Source organism: Pteropus alecto, unplaced genomic scaffold (assembly GCF_000325575.1).
Source record: "Pteropus alecto unplaced genomic scaffold, ASM32557v1 scaffold3, whole genome shotgun sequence".
NCBI classification, from domain to species: domain Eukaryota; kingdom Metazoa; phylum Chordata; class Mammalia; order Chiroptera; family Pteropodidae; genus Pteropus; species Pteropus alecto.
In genome coordinates this window covers 56,527,745-56,551,790 of record NW_006442484.1, presented here as the reverse complement: position 1 = coordinate 56,551,790, position 24,046 = coordinate 56,527,745, and the positions used below count along the sequence as shown (strand labels likewise).

Below are 24,046 nucleotides of genomic sequence, written 5' to 3'. Positions count from 1 at the left end.
AAATTTAGTTTGACTAGATATTAAGGCATATGTCTATGCCCTCCATATTTAGAATTAGAAAATCTGGGTTTGAGTCCTTTTTGACAATGACCGAAAAATGTAATCCTGAGCAAATGATCTATTAGAGAGATACCGCATTTTTTTTTTCATCTAACAGATCAAGATTGTAAAGCCCAATGCTTTCTGCTCAGAGATGCTGCATATGTAAGACCATCTACATAATGCAGTTATAAAGCAGGGAGGTTTATTTATGGTGTGGTTAGTGTGGATTTAATCTCCTGGCCTTATACCTCACAGCTCCTATGAGAAATATTTTTAAATTATTTGGGGGAAAAAAGCACTTTATAAATCCAGCATTCAACTACAATCAATAAAACCCATCCCACAAAACCACAGATTCATTACGACAAGTTTAATTCTCCACATTTTTCCTTGCAAGAATTCTTCATTCCCTTAATCATGTCTTCAAGGTCATTTGCCAAATATCACAGCCCCAACAAGGATGGGCTCACCTTCCTCCCAGGATAGAACCTTGACTTAGGTCAGCCCTGCAAACAAGTCTCTAATAGCCCAAATATCACATGAACAGAGCTTTTGAGTTTAAAGATAGTCCAGTAAACCAAAGAAGTGGAAATTATTCTTCCTACCTTATAGTAATTCATAAATGTTTTATTCTTCCTAATTGAAACCTTAGCACATTATAAATTAAAGCCCATTTCACTCATCTCACTGGAATTTTGACCAGAATAAAATGACATTTCATGCTGTGTGACATCCCTGTATAGTATTTATTAAGTCCAAATAGACTAAGCACAAAGCTTCTGAACTTTTCTTAAGTAAAACAAATCAAATGGGAATGAATAAATCGAAATAGTTCATCTCTTTATTACATTGTCATTTCTATGAATGTAAAATCAAAATCTTTACTTGGATTTTCCCAGAGACAGAAATCTAAGTAAATAATTGTCTACTCTAGAAAAAACAACCAATCTTATTAATATTGTCTACTTTTATTAATTTGAATTTATTTCCTCTTATTTTCCTATTTATAACAAAATTGTACAGTCATATCAGAATGATTCTATTTCTTCCTTTTCCCTCCCCCAAGTTTGCCAGATCAAGATAATTTTATTTTAAACTATTCTTTGAGCTCCCCCTGTTGATAGAATTTTAATATGACTCCTAGGTACACAAACCATAGACTTGAACGTTGTTTTAAGTGCTACAGGAAGAATTGAAAAGTCATAAAGCATATAAAAGTGGTGTGAGAAAGATGAGCCAAGGAATCAGGGGCTTGTCCAGGAGTGGAGATGCCTAAAGGAAAGACAGGAACGAGCTGAGGAAGATCTGGTGATATAGTAGGATTCATAAAGTCATGGGGTTGTAGTAACCTAAATTTCAAGACAAGATGCTAACATATTAGCTTCGTTTTTGAATTTCGAATAGTAGCCGTTGTTTATCTGTCAGCACCTGCATCAGGAGTTCACAGCCAGACAAGAATTTATTTAACAAACCCTCGTATGGCATTTACTATATACTGGGTGCTGTCTAAGAGCTTCACTGACCTTGATTTATGTAATTCTTGCGATATTGCTATGAAGTAGATACTACTGGCATCGTGCAGGGAAACTGGGACATAGAGGAGTCCGCCAAGATTTAAACCGTGGCTCTCATGTCCATTCTCTCAGCCAGTATGCCATGCTGCTTCTGAGATCATGAAACCTTCCCCAGGAGAAGCCATGCTAATTGGCACTCCTCTTTGATCCCTTCCCTCCCCTTTACCTCATCAAGCCCTCTCCATTTCCTGGTATTATTATGAGGGAGATTTTTGTGGATTTGCAGGTAGCATCTCATCTTTTCCTGTCTGTTCCAGCTGCTGCTGCTATTGAACCCACCCACTCAGAAATCATGTAGCCACCTTGCACCAGAATCCTTACAAAGTTTAAAAGTAATTTAAAATAATGTTTCCTCAGAAAATGTTCTTGACCTCTCCCTTATCTTCTGTGTGCCTCAGTGAGGTAGGGGAAATTGCATTATGTTGGGCTCTGCCTCTTCTAGGCAGCAGACCTTGCACAAGCCACTTAACCTTACTAACTCCCAGTTTCCTCATCTATCAAATGAGGACCATGTTAACCTGCTCTTCATAGGGTTGTTGGGAAGAATAAATGAGATGGTGTATGTGAGAGTCAACTGCAGTGCACTGTGCAGAAGTCTACTATGGCAATTCCTGATTTCCCCTCAGGCTGCCCCCTCTGTAAAAGCAGGTATTATTAACACAGGTGGGAAAATGGCTCCAAAGGAGGTATCTGACCTAGTACAAACTGCTGATCCTTATCCTTAACTGCTCTCCAGCCAAAGTGCTTGGCAAAGAATGGTCCCTTTCAAAAGCCCCTGAGCCCACTCCTTATGGCTCCAGGTCCCCAAAACCTCAGAGCACCATGTCTGTATGGCCCTTTTATAGCATCACATGCCTCAGGTTCCCACCACTACCCCACTGCTGCACTCTCCCTACCCCACCCCTGCGTGTGTGCGGGCATGTGTGTCACATACACGCTCACACACAACTTAGGGTCCCTCAGTTCTGCTTTGGTGGTTGTGAGAACCTGGATTTGATACTTATTAAATGATTGAGAACATACCAAGATGTCATGAATTATAGTTTCCTGAGGTCGCCATTCCAAACTACCTTAGAATTGCAGCACCCCATGGCTGTTGGATTCTGGGATTATCCAAGAAGAGGTGACCTGTTGGGATGTGCAGGGGCTCCTGGCTGTAGGATTGGGTGAAAGGAGGAAGTTACACTAGACCCATATTGTTTCCAGAAGACCCTAAAATACCAGAGAGATGCCTCGGGAGTCACCTTTGGATTGGGGGTTGGTGAAAGGCGGAGCTCTGGATCTCCCATCCCTGTTTCAGTCAAGACAGCTCTATTTTCTGTGTTGTACGAACCCAGGTGGAAAATTTCAAGACTATATGGTTTCAAGACTATACGGTTTCAAGAAAATTTCAAGACAATGGTTTTCAAAATATTTGAAAACCATTGTACTAGATCATCTCCGAAGCTCCTTTGACTAAGATTTTGTAACCCGCAAAAGCGAACCTTAGGGTAGGGGATTTACATTTTTTTTTTTTTACAAAATGAATTTAATTTTAAGAATTCGCTTTGGAATTTCACAATGCCCCTTGAGGAATCTGTAGACAGTCACAAAATCAAGGTTATCAATTACTGCCTCTTTCTCTCACCTTTGTTCTTTCCTTGGAAGAGTCACCATGAAGAAACAATTCCATCACCTAGCCAGTAGCCAAACTTTGAAGGCATCAGGTCTGTCCCTATAAAAGAAACATCTCCAGGGAGCAACCTTTCCTGGAGGTCCTTATCTGGTGGGAGCCAGCTACAGTGATTACTGAAATCTGGAAACTGTTTGAACAGGGAGGGAAGCTGGAATTGCAGTCATTCTAATTTGTTCTTTGTCAGCAGGCTTTAACTGATAAATGACAGTTTTAGCCACACACTGAGGTGTTAGGTAATTTTGTTTATGTGGTGGAAAGTCATGAAGCACAAAGAAGCTATTAGCAAAGCCTGGGTGACTTGAGTTTCATTTAACAAAATAGCCAAACAGATGTTCTTTCAAGGTTCAGTGTTCTCAAACACAGATACACTATTCACACTCCAACTAGCCCCAGCATTTTCACAGGAAGTTGATTTCATTCTGAACTAATTTAAATAGCTGCATTGCTTTTTTAAAGAGAGACATCAGTACAAGAATAACACTAACAATTTGGACTTTTTATGCAATATCCTCCTTACAGTCCTCTTATTTTATGGGCTGAGGATTAGTTGTCAGTTTACATTTGTTTCCTATGAGCTTGTGGCTGAAGTCCATCTCTCACGTGATTGTATCATTATTTCCTCTCTTATCATTATTTCCCAGCATCTAACACATTGTCTAGCTCGTGGCAGGTACTCAATAAATATTCATCAAGTGAATGAAGAATTTTAATTGTGTTCTATTCTACATAGTTCTCCATGTACAACATTATCATAGATTATGGCCTGTTAAGAGATGAGCAAGAAATTTAGATAAAAATCATCCTTATCTCAGTCATATTTACTTGGCAGAGGTTTCCTTTCAAGTCAAAAGCCATAATCGTTTGTTAACATATTCTAGGTTTCCAGGGTGTACTATTAGACACTGAACAGAGGGAACAAAAAAGAATATGATGACATCTATACCTACCTTTCATTAGGTTGTGTAATTTTTTCCAGGTGGAACCTTCTTCGAATTGTTCAGCCAGTCGTCCAGTTTCTTAACAGATTATCAAATGAGTGCTTTTCTTTAGAAGTACAATATGGTCAATCAAGTTATTATATTCATTGCCATATAACTATTATAAATATTGATATTTTAAATCCATAACCATCTCAGATGATTAGAGTGACTTTTAATAAAGACATTAATGGTGCACCCTACCTAGGATATTTTCCCAATCTGTAAGGAATGTGAAATTGAATAGTGTCCCTGGCTGAGACTACACTTATAAGTAATAAAGATTATGAGTGATGGCCATGCAAACTGAAAATTAATGATGCTTCTTTTTGTCACAGCTGCTATTCCCCAGTCCTGTGTATTGTATGTCAGATTTCTTACTGGATCTTATTCTAAATGTGCCTCACAATTGCATCAGGGGTTTTAGGTAAACATAGAAAATTAATCTGAATCACTGAGATCTCTCACTGCCCACACTCCAGTTCAGTAAAGTAATATCTAAAGCATGAAAAGTCTTTTTCCAAAGTTAATGGATGAGTGTCATTACTCTGTCTGTAGAGTCTTGGTTTCTCACACTTTGGATGGTTCCATAACCCAAAGATCTGGGGAAATTATCCATAATGAATGATGTATATTATATGTACACTTAATCATAGAAATTAAACTATACAGGCTAGAATTGGAAAAGGTTGGGATTGCATACTCAAAAAAGCTCCCTTTGGCTATCCTCTAGCTGTACTTCCCGAAAGAGGAAAATGTATGTGGGGTCCAGACAATGTGCTCACCCAGAGTCCAGGACCACAGAACTCCCAGCCTGAAAGACCTCAAGCCCACTTCCAAGGCCTGTCCGGGCCTCTTCTCCAAGTTTACTCTCCCAAGCATAGGTGTTATCATCAACGCAAACATTTCTAAGCACAAGCACAGAGGCATAGTGGCCATATTAGTCATACAAGGCCCCTCAAAGAGGTGGAAGAGAGGGGATGGACAATGGTCCAGGATGGCCATGCTTTCCCCTGGCCACCATGTTCCAATTGGGACTTTGGGGAGTTAAAACCTGGTCATTTAGGTCATGTGAAAGCTCAGATGTCAAGGTAGGAAGTGAGGCCATATTTTAACAGATTGCTAACTTGATTTATAATGGTTAAATATTTAGACATATGGCATGTGGGTCTCCATCTGCATGCTTGCCTCAGGCCTCTCAACTGTTCTGAACAGGCTTGTATCATCTTGTCATTGAATTCGGTGAGTGTTAAAGGCGCCCATTAGAGGACAAGAAATTGTGGATTCTCCATTCATCGGTGCTTTGCATAGTGTATCCCATAAGCATCCTATAGGGTAGTGAGATCATCTGTTGTTTAAAAAAATGTGTTTTTTCTTCAACTTGGTGTCTGAACATAAGCTAATTACTTCATCTCACGTTCAACCAAAGAAACAGCTATCATCCACCATCTATCATCTATCTATCTATCTATCTATCTATCTATCTATCTATCTATCTATCTATCATCTATCATCCATTTATTTAAACATGAAAGTGGGGGGATGGAGGTGGGGAAAATGTCTGTTTAGTGCGTTAGATGTACTGGGAGTAATTTTAGGAATGGTCTAAGGGATTTTCAAGCACAATTTTCATTTCGTTAACATAACTTTTAGCTAACCCAATAAGAAGCAATCCCACTCTAGTGAATCTAACTACCTGTGGGAATGTAAGGTACCACAATGACCTAACCCAAGGGAGAGAGGGGTTTTTAATTCTCTACTTTTTTCTCAGTAACAAGTATAAATTTAACATTCTTCGTTGTCTATAAAGTCTTTCTCATGTGATTGTTATTCATGTCATCATATTAGAACTGTTTTTATTATTTGAAATTTAATACTAATAGATTCTGACTTGTTATTAGCACATATTCACTATTAGGTCTCCCTTTCTCCCAGAGCTGACTCTGCCACCTCCAACCCCACCCTGACTTTTCTTGCCAAATACTACCACTTCAGTTTACATTTTCCCACAGTGCTGATTTTTAAAAATTGTTTAAGCTTTCTCCGCCATCTCCAAATTTTTCACATCCCTTTTGAGACTAAACACAATGTGGATATACCACATTGAGAATAATTTTCTCACAAATTCCACCCAGGATTCAGTAGGCTTGTGGTGAAGTCAGAGATCCTGTTTTTCTAACAAACTCTTAGATGATGACAGTGCTGCTGGCACATAACAAGATGCTGTAAAATTTCGTCAGGGAAAAACAGCAATTTCTGTTCCACTCCTTTCTACTCCAAGCCCACTCCCCAGAGGTGATCATTTTTTGAGCTGTAAATGTCACGCTCATATCGTACTGATATTTCTTGATTTTTTTTTCACATTTACCTCTTGAATTCTTTCTATAAAAGATTAAGCTTTGGTTCTCTTATCCTAGCTTTCCATACATATAAATTTCCCCTCCATTTTCACAATATTATTATATAACATATTTTGATTTAGTTAATATATTCAATGTTTACATTACTATGATTATAAAAATTGTTAACAACTGAGCCATATAACAATATGATTGTATTTCTATTCTTAGATTACTTTTAGTTTCCCCTGTATTGATTAGTTGCCTCAATTTTTTTTTATTTGAGCAATTTGTTTTATGTACCTGTCACAAATGTAGCCCCAAACTTCCTTCAGAACTTGAGAACTCCTTGCAATTTGGTTAAACAGGTCAATATGAGTTTCTTTTTCTTCTTGGCGACATCTCTCTGGGAACCCTCCATCTCTTGCTTCAGTCTGGCCCGGCTGACCTCTGATCCTGTTGCCCAACTGTTTTCTGTTTTTTGGAGTATTTTCTCCTTTCACCATCATCTTAGGGAGTGCATCTTCTACTTTATTAGATTTTGAGAAATTATTTTCCAAAGTGATTGTACCAACTTCTATTGACAGTGTGTAAGAGTTATCAATGGGTTATGCCTTTGATATTTCCTCTATTTCATTTTTTCTGTTCTCTTTCTGAACTTCTGTGTTATTAGAATTTGTGTATTAATTCTTTGTTATCTTTTCTATCTTATTTTTTATTTCTTTGTTTTTTGTTTTACTTTCTGGAACATTTCCTTCACCCCAGTTCCAGTCCTTCTACTGACTTGTCTACTTATCTTATTATATTTTAATTATTCATTATTATTTTCTGAATGTCTCTTTTGATCGTATCCTTTTCTTGTTTCACTGATGTAATATATTTGTTACATCTGTGAGAATATTAATAAAGTTTTTAAACATCTCTAAGAACTCTGTAATGATACACACACACACATACAAATATATACAAAAGTAGAGAGAGAAACACAATAAACCTTCATTTATACACCACCCAGCTTCAACAATGATTCACATTTTGCCTATCTTATGTGTGTGAAATAAGATACACACACATTTTTTTCTGGAGTACTTAAATCCCAGGTGGTACAGCATCTTACTCACTGGTATCTCTTATCTAGAAGGTAAGGAATTTTAAAAACTTAACCACAACACGCTTATCACAAAAAAATGAAAATAATAATTTTTAAAATCTTTCTTAATAAAACTCAATTGCTTTTTCAAATTTCTCCACTGTCTCAAAAAGATCTCTTTATGGTTGGTTTATACAAATCAGTGTCCAATGTCCACGCATTCTAATTGGTTGATTTGCCAATTTATTTGTTGAGTTGATGTATAAAACTGAGTGTTTTTTGTTATCATCTTTTTCAACTCTTTGTTTGCTTTTGTGTTATCTCTTCTTTTCTGAATGCTTTGTTGTTGATTTTTATATATGTGTTTCATGTGAGAAGTTTCGTCAAATGTTGGATGATCATTAGCTTACTGTTTATGTTTAAGAGAAGGGCGCTAAGAACTGGAAGTGAATGGTGGGAATTGTAGACTGAAGGGCAATTATTAGGATCTGGCTATCTCATTGGGGGACCCCCAAAGGCAATATTTATAAAATTGTCTCCCTAGGTCTAGTCCACTTCCTGGATCTCTTTCCTAGGGATGTCAAACAGAGAGGAAGGGGCATGAACTTCCCTGTACACGTTTACAGGGTCTTCCTCTCTCCAGCACAGCACCTCGCCTTTGTCCTCAGTTTGACTTTGTATCCAAAATTCAGAGAGCTTCTTTAGTTCTTCTGGTTCAAATCCAGAGACTAAATAAACCTCCTACCCCTTCCAGGATGGGAGAGAGATGGGACCCAATTGCATGCACTTGGTCTCATAACTGCTCCTCCTGTTCAGCCCTCTTCACTTTCCAGCCTCAGGGGCTCAAAGGCTTCAGACCCTTGGTTCTGAGGCAGTTGGCACCTTATTGTCACCCTCACTCCATATTCCCCCCTACCTCTCACTAAGATCTAGATTAAAGTTTTATTTTATTAGAAAGTAAACAAAACTCCTGCTATTATGTTATTGAAGTTTCTGGAGGGAGCAGAGGAAAATACGTTTTCCACCATGTTTAACAAGAAAGAAACCTTGCTTTCTTTTTAAACAAATTCATTATGACACTGAGTTGTTTCTGTTGTATCTACACATATATGGCTTGCTTTTATTAAGAGTTGGTACGTCAAAAGACTGATTTTCAAAAATTAAAAAAAAAAGAACAATTTCTCTGAATTTCAAATGATGAAAATATGCTGGGATTTTAAAAGCCATAAGTTATATTGTTTTGAGACTTAAAATAATTCTGTTTGTGGAAATGAAGATTTCTCAAAGTCTCTGCATACTCTAAATAATTTTTTAAATAAAAGGAAATGTTCCATCCTAGGGAAGGTTGGGGTCATATACTCTAAGAATTTATTGATTTTTATAAAGAAGCAGGCCTAAAAATAGATAGCAAGTTTGCATTTGTAAGATAAAAACTTCTTTCTTTCTTTCGTAGGGCTGTCATATGGTGACTGAAGAGCTTCATTCCATAACCTTTGAAACACAGATCTGTCTCTATGGCCTGACTATAGATTTGGAGGTAGGTGTTTCAAGAAACATCTACTATTTGCTTATAACATTTTCAGGAACTGGTCAACATTTGTAGATGAAAGCTCAGTCTTTTCTAGGTTTTCATAATTCCCATTCCTTATTTTTGTTTTAATTTAGAAAATCAATATGACAAATATTCACTAATTAGTCGATATATACTATTCTGGTTAAATATGAATGGTAAAATCTCATGGGTATTATGAATTCAATATACACATATATTGAATAATTTGTTGGCTAGATTGTAGTTCATTTGTTTTCTGGGATTTCCCGAGTCATGGATACTCAGCGAAAAGCCTGAAGAGGAATAAGTATCCTTGAATCATGTAATGCAGTGATATATTTTCAAAAACTTAACTTGTACATAAAAATCTTTCAGAAATGTTTTTTCTAATGTAATTAGTAAAGACAAATGATAGGAGCATTAACAGTACATTGTTTTGATCCTCTTACAACATTCACCACTGAACTCAAAGAAGGAATAAGAAACTTTGAGGTAAAATTGAATGTGATTGACTACGAGCTCCCTGAAGGCAGGGCATCATGCCTCATTTCTCACTCCAAGCACAGTGCTTGCCACATAGTGGATGCTCAGCATTAATTGAGTAAATGAATGAATGAGTGCATGAACAAATAAACACAATTTCAGATATCCTGGATATGATCTTATTAGTAGCATATTATTTTAGAGTTCTACCTTTGCTCTTTTATGTTAATGAATGTAAACATGTTTATAAAATCTTCCATGGATTTCTCCCATATCTCTTTTCCCTAAACTTGTGTTTCCATGAATTATTAAGTTCCTCAAGTGGCTATTTTACTCTCTATAGCTCTCTAAACTTTGTTATTGAGTAGAGACTAATAACAGTTGCTAAATTTCCCAGTCTAGTCTGTGAAAATTTATTTATTCCATAAGGTTGAAAACTACAGTACCAATAGTATTAAGTCAGTTCTACAACAACAGACCAGGCAGCTCTATCTCCCATAATGCTTTGTATTCCAAATTGCTTACCTCTCCATCTTCTACAATTAAAACTCCCATGTCTAGTACTGACATTAATTAAATGCTAGATCATAATTTTAACATATTGATCCATTTAGGTTCTTTAGTGTAACTTGAAGACAGTCGCTAAATCAATACAAGCTCTAATGACTTGCATTGTAGGCAGTCTGTGATATAAGAAAGTATAAATATTTATACAAAGTCAGGGAAGATATTGGAGAAGCTGACTGAGCACTTTTGAAAGGATACCTTTTCTATAACTTCTTTCCTCCCAGTACCTTGACTGATATATTCACAGAAAGTTCCCGTGCCTACACAAATCATTTTAGTGACCAGGGCAGTATGGATACCAGGGTTGGAGGAGTGAGATTCGTTTGAGATAGCCCTGTTGGGTAGAGGGTCCATTTAAGGTGCAGCTACCTGTAATAACTATGCTTTTTTTTTTTAAAACCAGACCAGCTCATTACCTGTGGTGATGATTTCCAATGTCAGTCAGTTACCTAATGCTTGGGCATCCATTATTTGGTACAACGTGTCAACCAATGACTGTCAGGTAGAGTATCTATTCGTATCTCTCCTCCTTTAATGCTATTTGGTTTGTTTTATTGTCAACAAAACCCATCTGCATTGAAAGATACATATATATTTTATAAGACATATATATATGTATGTATGAATACCCATATGTAAATAAAATTTGGGCATGTCTTTGTGGATTGTTTTATTCCAGAACTCCAATATATCTACCTATAAGATTCCTCTCTCATGTAATAGTTAAAGTATTATGTTCAAATGTACTTGGACCCCGAGAGAATTCTAGCTGTCAAAAATGACAGACAGAGAGTCTGATCAGCTTCCAAATATGTGCATCAGAGAGAGTTCTAGGGTCATCCTGTGGCTCTGCTAACTGGGTTGTGGGGAGACTCCTTGCTGTAGAATTTGATAACTGACTGCTGTGTTTACCAACCTCAACCTTGGCCACATCTCCCACACAGGCTCTTCGACAGAGATAGTGAATTGGTTTCCAAATAAATGACTAGAATAGTCATCAGTCTTGCCTAACTACACTCTGATTGTACAAATTTTCAAGTTGATTGTAGATTTAACTCATCGAAGTTGATTATATAGATTTAATCCATTCTAGGCTCAAATTGGATTTTGTTGCCATCTGGTGGTTGAGACATTGATCAAAATTTGACCTGAAGTTACAGAGAATAGATGTTCAAGCAAGCAGAGAATAGATGTTCTTCTTAAAAGACAACCAGGGAAGGGAGTGGCAAAAAAGATGAGTCAGCATTTCCCCTTGCTCCCTCTTACCAAACCTCAGTGTGTTGTCCTGGAAACCACCAAGGTCTAGAGAAAATAGGTCAGATGTAAATAACATTTCTTCTTGATTCAAAGTAAATGTTCCTTCTCAAGGGAAGAATTTTTTTTACCTTAGTACCCAGCAATAGGAACAGACATAATGAGCCATCTCTAAGTGCTCTTTCCCCTTTATTTAATGTACCTAATAAGGAAACAACATGGGAAATGACTCAGCCCTATTCTTTCTAATCTTCCGGTGCCCTGGCATTTAGAGACAGATTAACTGCAGAGGAAGGCTGCATGGAGTGCATTGTGCCTCGCTTCCTTTAAGGTCACATACAGCAGTGAGAGGAACAGAACTCAGTAGAGAAGTCATCTGGTCTTTAAAGCCAAGAACAGCCAACATCCTTGAAATTAAATGTCATTCCCCATTAGGAGCTACAAACGTTCAGAGCTTTTTATCCAATTTTAAGATGCAGGAGAGAAGATGGGATACTTCTTTGTCCTCTAGCCCCAGAGTGCAATGTTTCTGCACTTAGCTTCTGCTGCATCTTTCTTTTATAAGAAAGCTACCAAAGTTATTATACATCCCAGATTCTGTTCTGCTCCTGAATGAGGAATCTGGAGATGTAGATCATATACAGCTTCTAAAACACAGATGCACAGCCTACTTAAAGAGTCCAACATAACAAATAACTGCGGTTTCTCTTAATTTTACTCTGCATCGAAACTCAAGCTCCTAGACCATGAGTATACTCTATTATTTTTGGTCATTTATTCAGACACAATTCTCAGGTTCAAGGAAAACTGCCTCTCTAGAAATTCTTTCTCTCTGTTCCTCCCCTTCTTATCTCCCACTCTATTAGATGCTGTCTTGTTTTATTCTCACCTTCTGAACTCTCTTGGATTGGTTCCATTTCTTGCTGCCCTGCTTAGTTCATGGTCACCAAAACCTTCTCCCTATAATGAACTAGATTTCTCAATTATTTCCTTTCTTTTCTTCTTAGAACATCTTTCCTGGTTTTTGCAGTAATCTGAGATGAAGTTATCTGTTCCACTATTGTTGACCCAGTTTCTGGTACAAACAGTCTTTTTTTGGAGTTGATCATACAAAAGATTCTCTTGTCTAAAGCAAAATAAGAAAAGACCACTACTATCCACAGAACAAAAGTTAATTTTGAATTATGGTTAATTATAAATTATAAATTCATATTGTAGGTTAATTATAAATTCATATTGTAGGATCATCTTCCTTAGCCTGGGACTTAACTGTTTTTGTACTTTGGGACGCTTTGTCTGATCAAGGTATAGCTTGTACCAATCCATGATAAACCAATTAAATAACATAATATAAGTTTTGTTTAAGATTAATATTATTTCAGAAAAGAATATCTGTCCAATTATTTGTTAGACAATGTTAAACACTTATAGGAGTTGATAGTCCATAGTCTGGAGTCAGGGAGAGGATTAGTTAAAGAGATGCCTAATGATTTTTTTTCAAGGATAAGATGGAGCCATATATTATAGTAGACCGAAGGAAAAAGGAACTATTTAGGAAAAGACAAAATCAATCTTAATTAAAAAGCACAACGGAGATGAGACAATCTGTATTGTTCACTTAGGTTGGCCTAAAGAGTTAAATCAGAAATCCTATATATTGAATTCTACTGTGTTCAATGTGATTAATAAATATAATCATTATAACTCTATTTCAGAACTTGGTTTTCTTTAATAATCCTCCATCTGCCACTTTAAGTCAACTCCTAGAAGTGATGAGCTGGCAGTTTTCATCATATGTCGGCCGTGGCCTCAACTCAGATCAACTCAATATGCTGGCAGAGAAGCTTACAGGTGAGAGCTCATATACATGGATGACTTGCCCCTGCTTTTGGTACTCAAGTGTTTTAGAAAGCCAGGGTGATATTACTACTATTAATAATAGCAATGATCATCACAATTTATTGAGTTCCTACTATAATGGCAGGCACAAGGACTAAATGCTATATATTTTTTCTTACAAAAGTTTTTTAAGGGTGAACAATGATTATTTAAGGCAAAATGATCCATTTTACAGATGAGGATACTCAAGTTCAGAGGTTAAGTAACTTGCCACAGCTGCATGGCTAGTTCATAGCAGAGCCAAGACACAGGCCAGGCCTGCCCATGGCTAAAGCCTCACTTCCATTTCATTTCACACTTCAGTCTCTAGGGTGTTTTTATGCATTTCCATTGAATATAATGTGAAGTCTTATAATGAATGGTGCCTTGATCTCTCATATTAATATCACAATGGTCATTAACCAAATAGAAAGTAGCTGATTCCAGGGCCAGAAAATTTAATAGAAATTAAAAACCACCCAGGTAATCCTTAATTCTATGTATCAAGAAAACTTCAACCAGAGGATAAGGGGAAGGAGGGAGAAGGGAAGTAGATAGGATAAAAGGGATCAAATATATGGTGACAGGATGCTAAATCCTGTACTACTCAAACATTCTCCTTTATAAACTCTCCCTTATCTGAAAAAAACAAAAACAAAAACTTTGGTTTTGATGTTTCTAAACTTTGTAATATAGAGTCATTGGTACTCCTTGGAGTGACTATAATGTAAGCTTTTTCTAAAAGAATTTTAAAAGATATCTATATTTTGACAATTCTGGGATGAACACATTTAGCACCAAAAAGAGTTAAAATGAGATTTGTATACAGTTCTAGTTAAAGTAGGGACAAAGATGCATTTGAGCAGCAATATTGGAAACATGTGTGATTTGGTTAAGTTTGACTTAACCAGGTGATGCTGGGTTGCCATTTGTAGCCATTATCTGATCAATACAAATTTAAATAGATCAGAGCTTTGGGAATATTATAAAATGTACTAATGTAAGTATCCTTTTTGATCCTTATTTAATTTCTATACTGCAGTAGTAGGAATTCAATAAATATTTTTTAACGAGTGAATAAAGCTTTTAAAAATGTAGCATAGATAGCCACCATATCCTTTCAGATCTTTATCAAAGTATTCTTATGAGTATAATTTCTTTAGAAATTTAGATAGAAACTCTTGTATCCTTTCACTTCCCTGGATCAAAAGTCAATGGTCCCTTATTGCCCAGTGAATCTTCATCCATTCTTTTCATGTAATGGTCAAGACTCCTGGTAATCTGGATACATCTAATTTATACAAAGTGATTTTATAATGTTTATTCTCCAACATTAGGCTGCCTTTATAAGCCATAATCATGTCCACTATGCTTCATCCTTTATTATTCTTGCTACTGAAGTGGCCTCCTCTTTCTCCTATCCATTCTTAACCAAATCACACACGTTTCCACTACTGCTGGTCCTAGACACTCACTCTCTTCCTAAAACTATCTTGACTTCCTCTGTGGAAAAGAATAAATAATATATTTTATGATATATTATTATTGTTTCTAGCAGTAAGTACACTGTAAACACATAGCAGGTGCTTAAGAAATGCTTGAAAGAAGAGGGGGGAAGAGAAAATCTAAATTAAGCACCAAATTGAAGAGGCTAATTGTTTGATAAAAATCTCATTCTTTTCTTTCATTTTAGTCCAAACTAGCTACAGTGACGGTCATCTCACCTGGGCCAAGTTCTGCAAGGTACAAACAAGGGAAGGGAGACATCATTTATATAATCTTTTTTTAAAAAAATAGCATTCCTTCTTTTCTACCTGACAAAAGTCGGTAGTCTTTTAATATCAATGGCAGCATGCATTTAATTTGGAAAGGTACGTCTGTTTTAAGATTTAAGAAATACATTATGAACTACCAGTTGGATATTGACATTTTTCCAATATTGGCTATTTTTTTAAATGTTGCAATTAGAATCTTGTATATACCTTTTTATATTTATCTAAACATTTCCTTCAGATAAAAATCCTAAAATATTGCTGAGCAAAGTGTTAAAGGAATAGTTAAAGCTTTCAATACACATCACCAAATTGCCATCTAGAAAACTTGTCTGAATTTATAGAAATGAGAGCATATATTCTCCAGTCCTTGACAAGATTGGCTTTATTATTTTTTATATTGTAGATCTGATGGGTGAAAATGTAATAGTGCTCCTTTTTAAGTCTCCAAATCATAGTCTAGGATTTTGGTGACTTCCTGAATAAGGTTATTTTAAAAAGAAATTCTAAAGTGTTGTCTCATTTAAAGGAAATATTTCACTGAAAAAGAGGAACTCAAATTATTATATCAACATAATTATTGAAATAGTCATTGTCCTAATATGTTTGTCTATTCCAATAGGAACACTTACCTGGTAAATCATTTACCTTTTGGACATGGCTTGAAGCAATATTAGATCTAATTAAGAAACACATTCTTCCCCTTTGGATTGATGGGTGAGTTACTGGTTATATTTTCCATATGAGTTCATTAGGTTCTTATTTTTATGCTGTTGTGTTTTTTCGTTTTCTTTTCTTTTCAAGCATGTTTAGTGTCATTGGGGGAAATAGTTGTAGTTTCTTATATTCTTCATAGAATATTGATATTTACTTTAATCTATATAAGAGTATTTCAGGCACCATTGACATTGGTTATACTCAAAACAAATTTAAGTCTGTTCTTTGTGAATGAATTAAATGTAAATGCAATAAATTACAGGCTTTGCTCAGATAAAACTATGCACTGTTCTATTTTTAGGTATGTCATGGGCTTTGTTAGCAAGGAGAAGGAACGACTCTTGCTAAAGGACAAAATGCCTGGAACTTTTTTGTTAAGATTCAGTGAAAGCCACCTTGGAGGAATAACTTTCACCTGGGTGGACCACTCTGAAAATGGTACGTGCTCACTATTGTTTATTCTTGTGAGATTAATATCAAGTTTAGCTAATCAAGTTTCAGTTTTTAGAAATGCGTGGTGTGTTCTGTTTCCCATATGTTCAATGGGTTTGAATATTAATTATTACAGTTGTGCCAGAATGGGATACCGTGAATTTCTCATAGACCGTATGGGTGTCCTCTATCATGTGGCAATCTGTACTGTCCAGACTGTAGAAAAGGGCTGGCATTGTTTTGTAATCAGTGACTTCATGAGGGCAGGAAAAATGGCCCCAAAGGATGCCTGCAGGAACATGAATATCCCCCTGCTTTCTGTTTTTCCAGGAGAAGTGAGATTCCACTCTGTGGAACCCTACAATAAAGGCCGGTTGTCTGCTCTGCCATTCGCTGACATCCTTCGAGACTACAAGGTTATTATGGCTGAAAACATTCCTGAAAACCCTCTGAAGTACCTATATCCTGACATTCCCAAAGACAAAGCCTTCGGTAAACACTACAGCTCCCAGCCTTGCGAAGGTTAGGTTCTTTCTGTGTGCTTTTTTTCCTTAAGATTTTGGAAGATAACGTCATATTGAAATAAAGTAAATGAAGTTTCTTTCTATGTTTACTTTGATCATTGAAAGATCCAAGAGGTATGTGGCGGTCAAAGCCTTTGGAAAAAAGTGGTGTGTCAACGGTCCATTTAAAGGAATGGCCAGGGCTGTCTAACTCTAGCAGAGTAGTTAGGAGTGAGTAGAGTAGCTGGAACCAGAGTTCACCAGGGCCATGGGGACCGCTCATAGCCACTTGGAGGGTTTTGGTTTCCTCCTTCCTTCTATGGTTCTGATTTCACTTCTGTGACTGGGAGAGAAGAAAAGAAAGTGAAGGTAATGATTAGAAAGCTGTTAAAAGTCAAGCAAGCCTGTTTTTTGGGGGAGTTTTTGTTTGTTCGTTTGTTTGTTTTTGTAAAAGAAGCCCAGGGTTTATAAGCTTTATAGTTTTATCTTATTGTAGTCTCACAACTCAGTATTGTTCATTTGCCAGGGGGTCTGTGTAACATCTCCCATCTCCTAGCCTACCAATAACAAGGCTTGACATGCCTGCCTTTCCTGGCTGAATGTTAAGGACCTAAAATAATACCTGGCCAAAGAGGAATTTGGTAAATAGCTATTGAATACATGAAAGAACATTCATGAAATTAGTTACATAATTGTAATATAAATCCACCATTCTATTTCTTTAATGAAAGTATATATGATCCATTAAAATGTTCATCTACAGCAACTAAATCTATGAGTACCATCATGTGGAATACCTTATATATGTCACTTACAGCGGGTGACTTGCTGCCACTCTACTTCATCCCCTTCTGAAACAAACAAACAAACAAAACAATAACAAAAAAAATCCCTGTGGCTTTTAAGTATCTCTACAACTGATCAAATGAAACAACGAATGCCAATGAAACAAATTACAGATGAAAAATTACAGTTGGTCCAAATTACAACCAAGCACAAGTTCAATGTAGTATACCAGAGAAATTTGGGGAATGTTTCGAGGGTGAGGTTGGTACATAACTGTTGCTATAGTACAGTAGTACTTTTAATAACACTGATGTCTGTGCTTCAAAAATTTGTGTAAATACAAGATTATGATTGGTGTCAGTTTTAATGAAAAGAGTTGAGTTACCATAAATCCCCCAACACATGAACAAATCAGTCCTGACAATCACATAGAAGCCAGTAATATAGTTGGGTTCTCAATTTTTCTCACACATTTTAGAGACATTAATGTGTAAAGTCAGATCGGGCCTGCCAAAAGATTTGCTTTTCTCTTCTTGCACACTTTATGCTCATCTAGAATACTGTTTCATCTAGTCAACTAAAAATTTTTGTGACTCGCTAAGCAATTTTATTATCTCTCTTCTTTTTAGCATTACATATTTCTTTCTAGACTTTTTTCTAATTTTATCAATAGTATTGGTAACATTTTTTTCCAACATTGTGCCTTTCTTTTCCAGTCTCAAGACCAACAGAAAGGGGAGACAAAGGTTATGTTCCTTCTGTTTTTATCCCCATCTCAACCATGTAAGTAATCTTAGTCACATATAAAATATTTATTATTGAATTTATCAAAAGAAAGCTTTCTTATAGGAAATTTAACTGAGAGTAAAGCATTTTAATGTTCAATGTTCCATTCCTTTTAATACATAAAGCTAGTCTTCAGGACACACAGTCTATCATGATTGGAATTATAAAGTTGTCCTTTTATATGCCATATATTCCATAGTAGGCTTAATGTTGTGACAGCAAATGATGAAGTTGGAAATCTCAGAGTCATAAACAGATAAAGCCCTAGAAATGAATTCCTGAGACAATAAGTTGTCACCAGCTGTAATTTTTAAATCCTTTTCAATATTTACCTTATCTCTTTAAGCCGAAGTGATTCAACTGAGCCACAGTCTCCATCAGACCTTCTTCCCATGTCTCCAGGTGTATATGCAGTGCTGAGAGAAAACCTGAGTCCCACAGCAATTGAAACTGCAGTATGTTCCCTTTCTTTTCCATTGCTGGTCAAGGGCATTCCTAATGAAGCAGAGGTAGTGTGTGAACCAAAGGGGCTGAAGTTCTGCCTGGGCAGTGAGAAAACAAATTCATTAGCATAACACAAGGGATGTCCGTATAGTCCTGTGTGTTGCTAATCTTATCTGCATTGAGAGCAGACACCTTCACTTATTTGAACTGCTTTAAATTCTTTTCATCACAAGTCACCACAGGGCAAAATATTCCTGAATTCGACTCTAATACACTTCATTCCTACTTCCACTATCGGCCCCACCAACCCCTACCACTCTCTCCACTTTAGCAGACAACACATATTAGTCAATATTCATAAGCCTAGTTTAATATTAATTTTAGCAGTTGAGGCACCACAAATTCCAGGGGTTTTTTTTGTTTTGTTTTGTTTTTTGATTGTTACTTGCATTATTAGTCCCAGGAGTCTCCTTAAGTAGTATCTGAATAACAATCAGCAGCAGTATAATAATACTTTTCTGAGAACTGAGTCATAATTGTAAATGCAGTTATCGGATTTAGGAAGCCTTTTATCTGTTCTTAAACCCCAGTGCCATCAAGCAGATCCAACCCTCAATTTACATGAGGATGAACATATATTAGAATAATAGAATCTTGAAGGGACTCCCGCCCCAAGAGATTTCTATCTGGCTGTAAATCAAGTGGTTTTTAGTCCTTCTCTTGAAGACTTCCAGGGATGGAAAATCCATACTGTCCTTGGATAGCTTATTTCGATGTTAGTTGTCCTTAAATCATTCAGCTGTGAGAGAACTTTTGCAACATTTTACAACCACTTCCTCATTACATTTTTGGCAGGATGAGTAGGACCTCTTAAAACAGTTTTCATCTACTTAAAAAGTGCCTTTTATTTTAGACTGATCAATCCCTATTACTGTTGTGAATACTTAGTAGATAATTGGCAGAATGATTATGGAGTATTTAGTATATGAGAGGATGTTTACCTAAAATAGTGATTTATTTGTAAAATAATAGTTTCTTCAAAGGTCATTTTCATTTTTCAATTTTAGATGAAGTCTCCTTATTCTGCTGAATGACAGAATAAACTCATGACACTCAAAAGAAGGAAGCAAAGGAAAATGTTTAAAGACTGGTCTTTGCCAACAATTCAACTTTGTATATACCGGTTTCCAGTAAATGGTTGAAGTCTGAAGCTCTCCTCTCACTGGCATGACACCCACAATTGAAAGTGTTGTGATTGAAATGCTAAAAACCAAAGCTTCAGATAAACTTGCAAGATAAGACACTTTGAGAAACCAAGTGTTAATATAATATTAACTAAAGACTCATTTGTATGTATTTATTTCATTTCTGATTTTGTTTCTCACAAGTTACTTATGATTTCGGTTCTAGAAGGTTCAAGTGTTAAGATTTCAGAATAGGTCAAAAATAACAGGTACAACTACATTACTCAAAAACCAGCAGGACAGCCTGAGGGAAAAGCCAAATAAGCCAGTGTCCTGAGCTCTAGCAGGTAAGGGTTATCACACTAGACACAACATGTAAGTGATGGGGCATTAACAGCAGCAATTCCAGGGTGTCCAGGGGTGAATTAGGAAGCCTCTTGATTGCCATGTCAACAATGTCCCAACTTTTGAGTTCACAGATGCTGGTATCACTGCCAGGAATACTTCTTATTAGGGGGAGGGACTCAGAGTCATTCCTGGTGATATCTGATATTATGGGTCATACTGGATGCTTAGTACCATTGCCCAGCTGTTGCCCTTAGTGGGGTCCCCAAGTGCTAGGACCTGGGGAGCTCTCTATGTCCACCAGGCCCTAGGAAAGCTGCTGAGCCAGGTAAGGAAGTCATAATAACTAGGCACATGCCATGACCTACTGGTGAAAAATCCTGAGGCTTGTATCCAAGGTGAGCCCTGACTGCAATGAGAGATGACGGGTGCCCTGTGGGAACTCCTCTCTAACTGATTTTCTGTCCCCCAGGCAAGACAAACAGGGAAAGGCCAATGTTTGATGGAAAAAGAATTCAAAGGGTAAAAAAGATTTTAACATAAACTGCCTTCTCCCTTAGAGAGCTTCCATCCTATCAATCTCCTCTATACCCTAGAATAATTTTTTTCTGCCAAATTAGTAGCAAATAAGCAGCATTAAATGAAACATAATATAGATTTTCAAAATAGTAACCATATTTTCCTTTTTCCCCTCACCTATCCTACACCAATCTCAGATGTCCATTTTACTGAACCCTTTTCAAATTCTTGTAAAGAATCACTTTGACCAATTATACTGAATATCGATAACTTTATCTGGAATAAATGCTGAAGAAAGACAGCTGCCAGTGTATTTCCTCAAAGTCTCAAGGTAGCAAGGAAAGTCCCCCAAAGAACTATAAAGAGTGAGTATAACTCTGCAAGCCCAAGAGATTTTTCTTTACCTTACATGGTTCAGGAGGCCCACGTGCACCTTGTAGTAGAAGGAACAGAAATAGGGGTCAAACCATCCAACTGCTATGCTCTAATAGTAGATAATTGCAGTCCAGACTTAGTAAACTGGACTCTGTACACGTGCACTCCAATTTCTGACATATAATCTTTTTAATTGTTTCAAATTGGCCATGAGAACATTGAATGGGCTGACTGCATTTTTTAAAGTCTGGCTTATTGAAGTATAATTTACAGACAGTAAAATCCACCTTTTCCTAACAAACCCATTCAGTTGTATAACTACTACTATAAGACATAGAACATTTCAACCAGAATCCTCACAAAGAGGACACTAAAAAAAACACGATGAAAGACATTCTCTGCAACATCCATTACAGTAAATACAACAAAAATTCCATGTGGCTTCCGATGTAGACAGAGGGCTCTATTTAAAGCAAATTGGATTATTTCACTCCCTGCTTAAAATCTTCAAATGGCTTATAATGTTCCAATTAGCAGTTCCTGTCTGGAGAGTATGGACAGAATTCTGGAGGTTCGTGAATTTAGATGGCAATAGTTAGAATTTTACTTTCATAAAATTCTGGCTGTAACTTAGAATTTCCTTCAATTAGGTATATGGGCAACAAACCATAACCTACACCATATTTTTGTCACATTACAGTTGTTACAGTTATCTTAAAATATTGCTATGCTAAGAACAATTTTAAAATTGCATTCATCAGACCCATTACTAGATCTTATTTAATGCCATTAATAAAGAAGCACTTAAGTCACAAAATTGGTTTCAATATTTTGATATCTGCATTTCAGTGTAGTTTCCTTTTTAATCCTAGGTCTTTTATTTTATTCAACTGAAAACATTATTTTTTTGAAGGAGTTTATAGGTTTCATCTAACTACCCAAAGGGTCCATGGCACAAAAAATATTAAGAATCCCAGTTCTGGATGAAGACCATAATTCTTAACAGATCTTTACAAAGTCATTTTTTAGTCTCTTCTTACTCTTCAACTCATCTCTCATCTCATGTCTCATCACTTCTCCCCAACACTTCTCGTCCTCCAAAACATATATGCAAAAGATTGACTGAACTACTTTCAGTTTCTTTGATGGTCCATACTCATTTCACTTCTCTGTGCTATATCCTCTCCATTCTCCAAAACCATCTCATCTATATCTAGTCACCTAGATAACACTTGCACATCCTTTGGGCTCTGGAAAGGCTTCATGTCACACACACACACACACACACACACGAGCACATATGTATGGCTCAGGTTACATCGTACCTGCTCCATATCCTCTAGACCCCCTAGCACAGTCTTTATCGGCTTTATTGTAAATGCATATCAGCCATCTTCTTCATTTAACTCTAAGCAATCTCTGTTATATACAGAAACCAAGAAGGCTTTGTTCACAGTTATATCCCTAGGATCTAGCACAATCTACCTTTTAATAAATACTTGGTAATGACTTGGTGTTTTGAACACACAGAGGACAGCAATTAGTTCCCTTCTTTCCTTTGCTCCTTTGCTCCTTTGGCCTACCTGCAAGACTAAACTAGAACTCCCTTTATAATGCCTCCAAACTCTAAAATCATAAACAGTCCGCAATATTACTTTTCAAACTGATTAACCAAGAAGACATGCTTGCTATGGTTCAAACATCACAGGACTTCCTCTCTACTTTACCTCTCTCCAAACTGTGTAGAAATGCTCTGGAATTATATTGTTTGATTATTAGCTTACTCTAACTTTCCTTTAAGTATCTCATGTGTGCCAAACATCCCAGACATCTACCTACCTGAAATTTCCCTTAAGTCCCTCTCATTAAACTCATAGCCTTTACTGCTCCTGCCCCCGCTAAAAATCCTATACAACATATTCTTACTTTAGACTTGACAATCATTCACCTAGAAGTCTTATCAACTGCCTCACATGGAAAAAATCCCAGAGGCAGGGTGGAGATTGGGGAGAGAGGTTAGAGGTAGAAGAAGAATGGTGCTCTCATTAAAATCCTTTAGGGGAGTTGTTCAGAATAAACACGCTCTTCTCCTTCTCAACTCTAGCCCATTTGTGCCAGTGCTGAGTTCTGAAGGGTGGGATTAACCTATGATTCCTGATCACAGTGTTGGTCAATGATGTTATTCACTCATCTAAAAAATATTATTGACTACTCTGTATCAAGCATTACCTTTCTCAACCAAAGTTTCCCATCTAAACCACAAGAAAGTGATTTGCTTGACTGTTTTCTCAGTGTCCCAAGGATGGTAAGTTGTGCCATTCTAGATATATAGGAGAGAAGGTGATTCATAAACAGGTACCTTGGGGCATTAGGCTTAATTCTCTCATGGAACAAAAATGAGACAGGCTGTAACAGCTCCAAGTAACTCCTGTTGTGAGGAGAGATAAAAGTAGACAAGCAAATAATAAAGGACAGATTTAATAAGTGCTGTGAAGAATAAAAGTGTGACATATTTAAGAATATAAATGTAAATGGAAGAAGTGGTTAATGAAGGTCTGTCTGAGGAGATGGCATATGACTTGAGGACCTGAAGAATGAGGAGCTACCATCCCAAAAGAACAGTATATATATATAGGACCTAGGCAGGTGAAAGCTTGGGGTAATTGAGGAATAGGAAGAGGGCCTGGGGAGGAGAGCATAGTGAAGCACAGAGAAAGTGGGACAAGACGGGTAAGAAGGGAGGCAAGACCAG

The 24,046-nt window shown here is 36.7% G+C and overlaps 1 protein-coding gene and 1 long non-coding RNA gene across 2 annotated transcripts in view; one reads left to right on the top strand and one right to left on the bottom strand.

The window, feature by feature from the left end:
• STAT4 (signal transducer and activator of transcription 4) overlaps nt 1-20,278 on the top strand; it is a 104,844-nt gene extending 84,566 nt beyond the window's left edge. Inside the window, exons 16-25 of the mRNA XM_006921295.2 lie at nt 9,151-9,234; nt 10,703-10,801; nt 13,269-13,404; nt 15,125-15,174; nt 15,826-15,920; nt 16,222-16,358; nt 16,683-16,874; nt 18,358-18,424; nt 18,774-18,882; nt 19,939-20,278. Coding sequence (XP_006921357.1) covers nt 9,151-9,234; nt 10,703-10,801; nt 13,269-13,404; nt 15,125-15,174; nt 15,826-15,920; nt 16,222-16,358; nt 16,683-16,874; nt 18,358-18,424; nt 18,774-18,882; nt 19,939-19,965 — 996 coding nt within the window. The 3' untranslated portion in view covers nt 19,966-20,278. The remainder of the gene's footprint in view (nt 1-9,150; nt 9,235-10,702; nt 10,802-13,268; nt 13,405-15,124; nt 15,175-15,825; nt 15,921-16,221; nt 16,359-16,682; nt 16,875-18,357; nt 18,425-18,773; nt 18,883-19,938) is intronic.
• On the bottom strand, nt 16,950-18,883 carry LOC112470389. The gene is made up of 3 exons (XR_003042976.1): nt 18,760-18,883; nt 17,671-17,706; nt 16,950-17,198 (listed from the first exon to the last, which is right to left on the bottom strand). It is a non-coding gene; the product is annotated as an uncharacterized LOC112470389 (long non-coding RNA).
• Nucleotides 20,279-24,046: the final 3,768 nt, after the last annotated feature.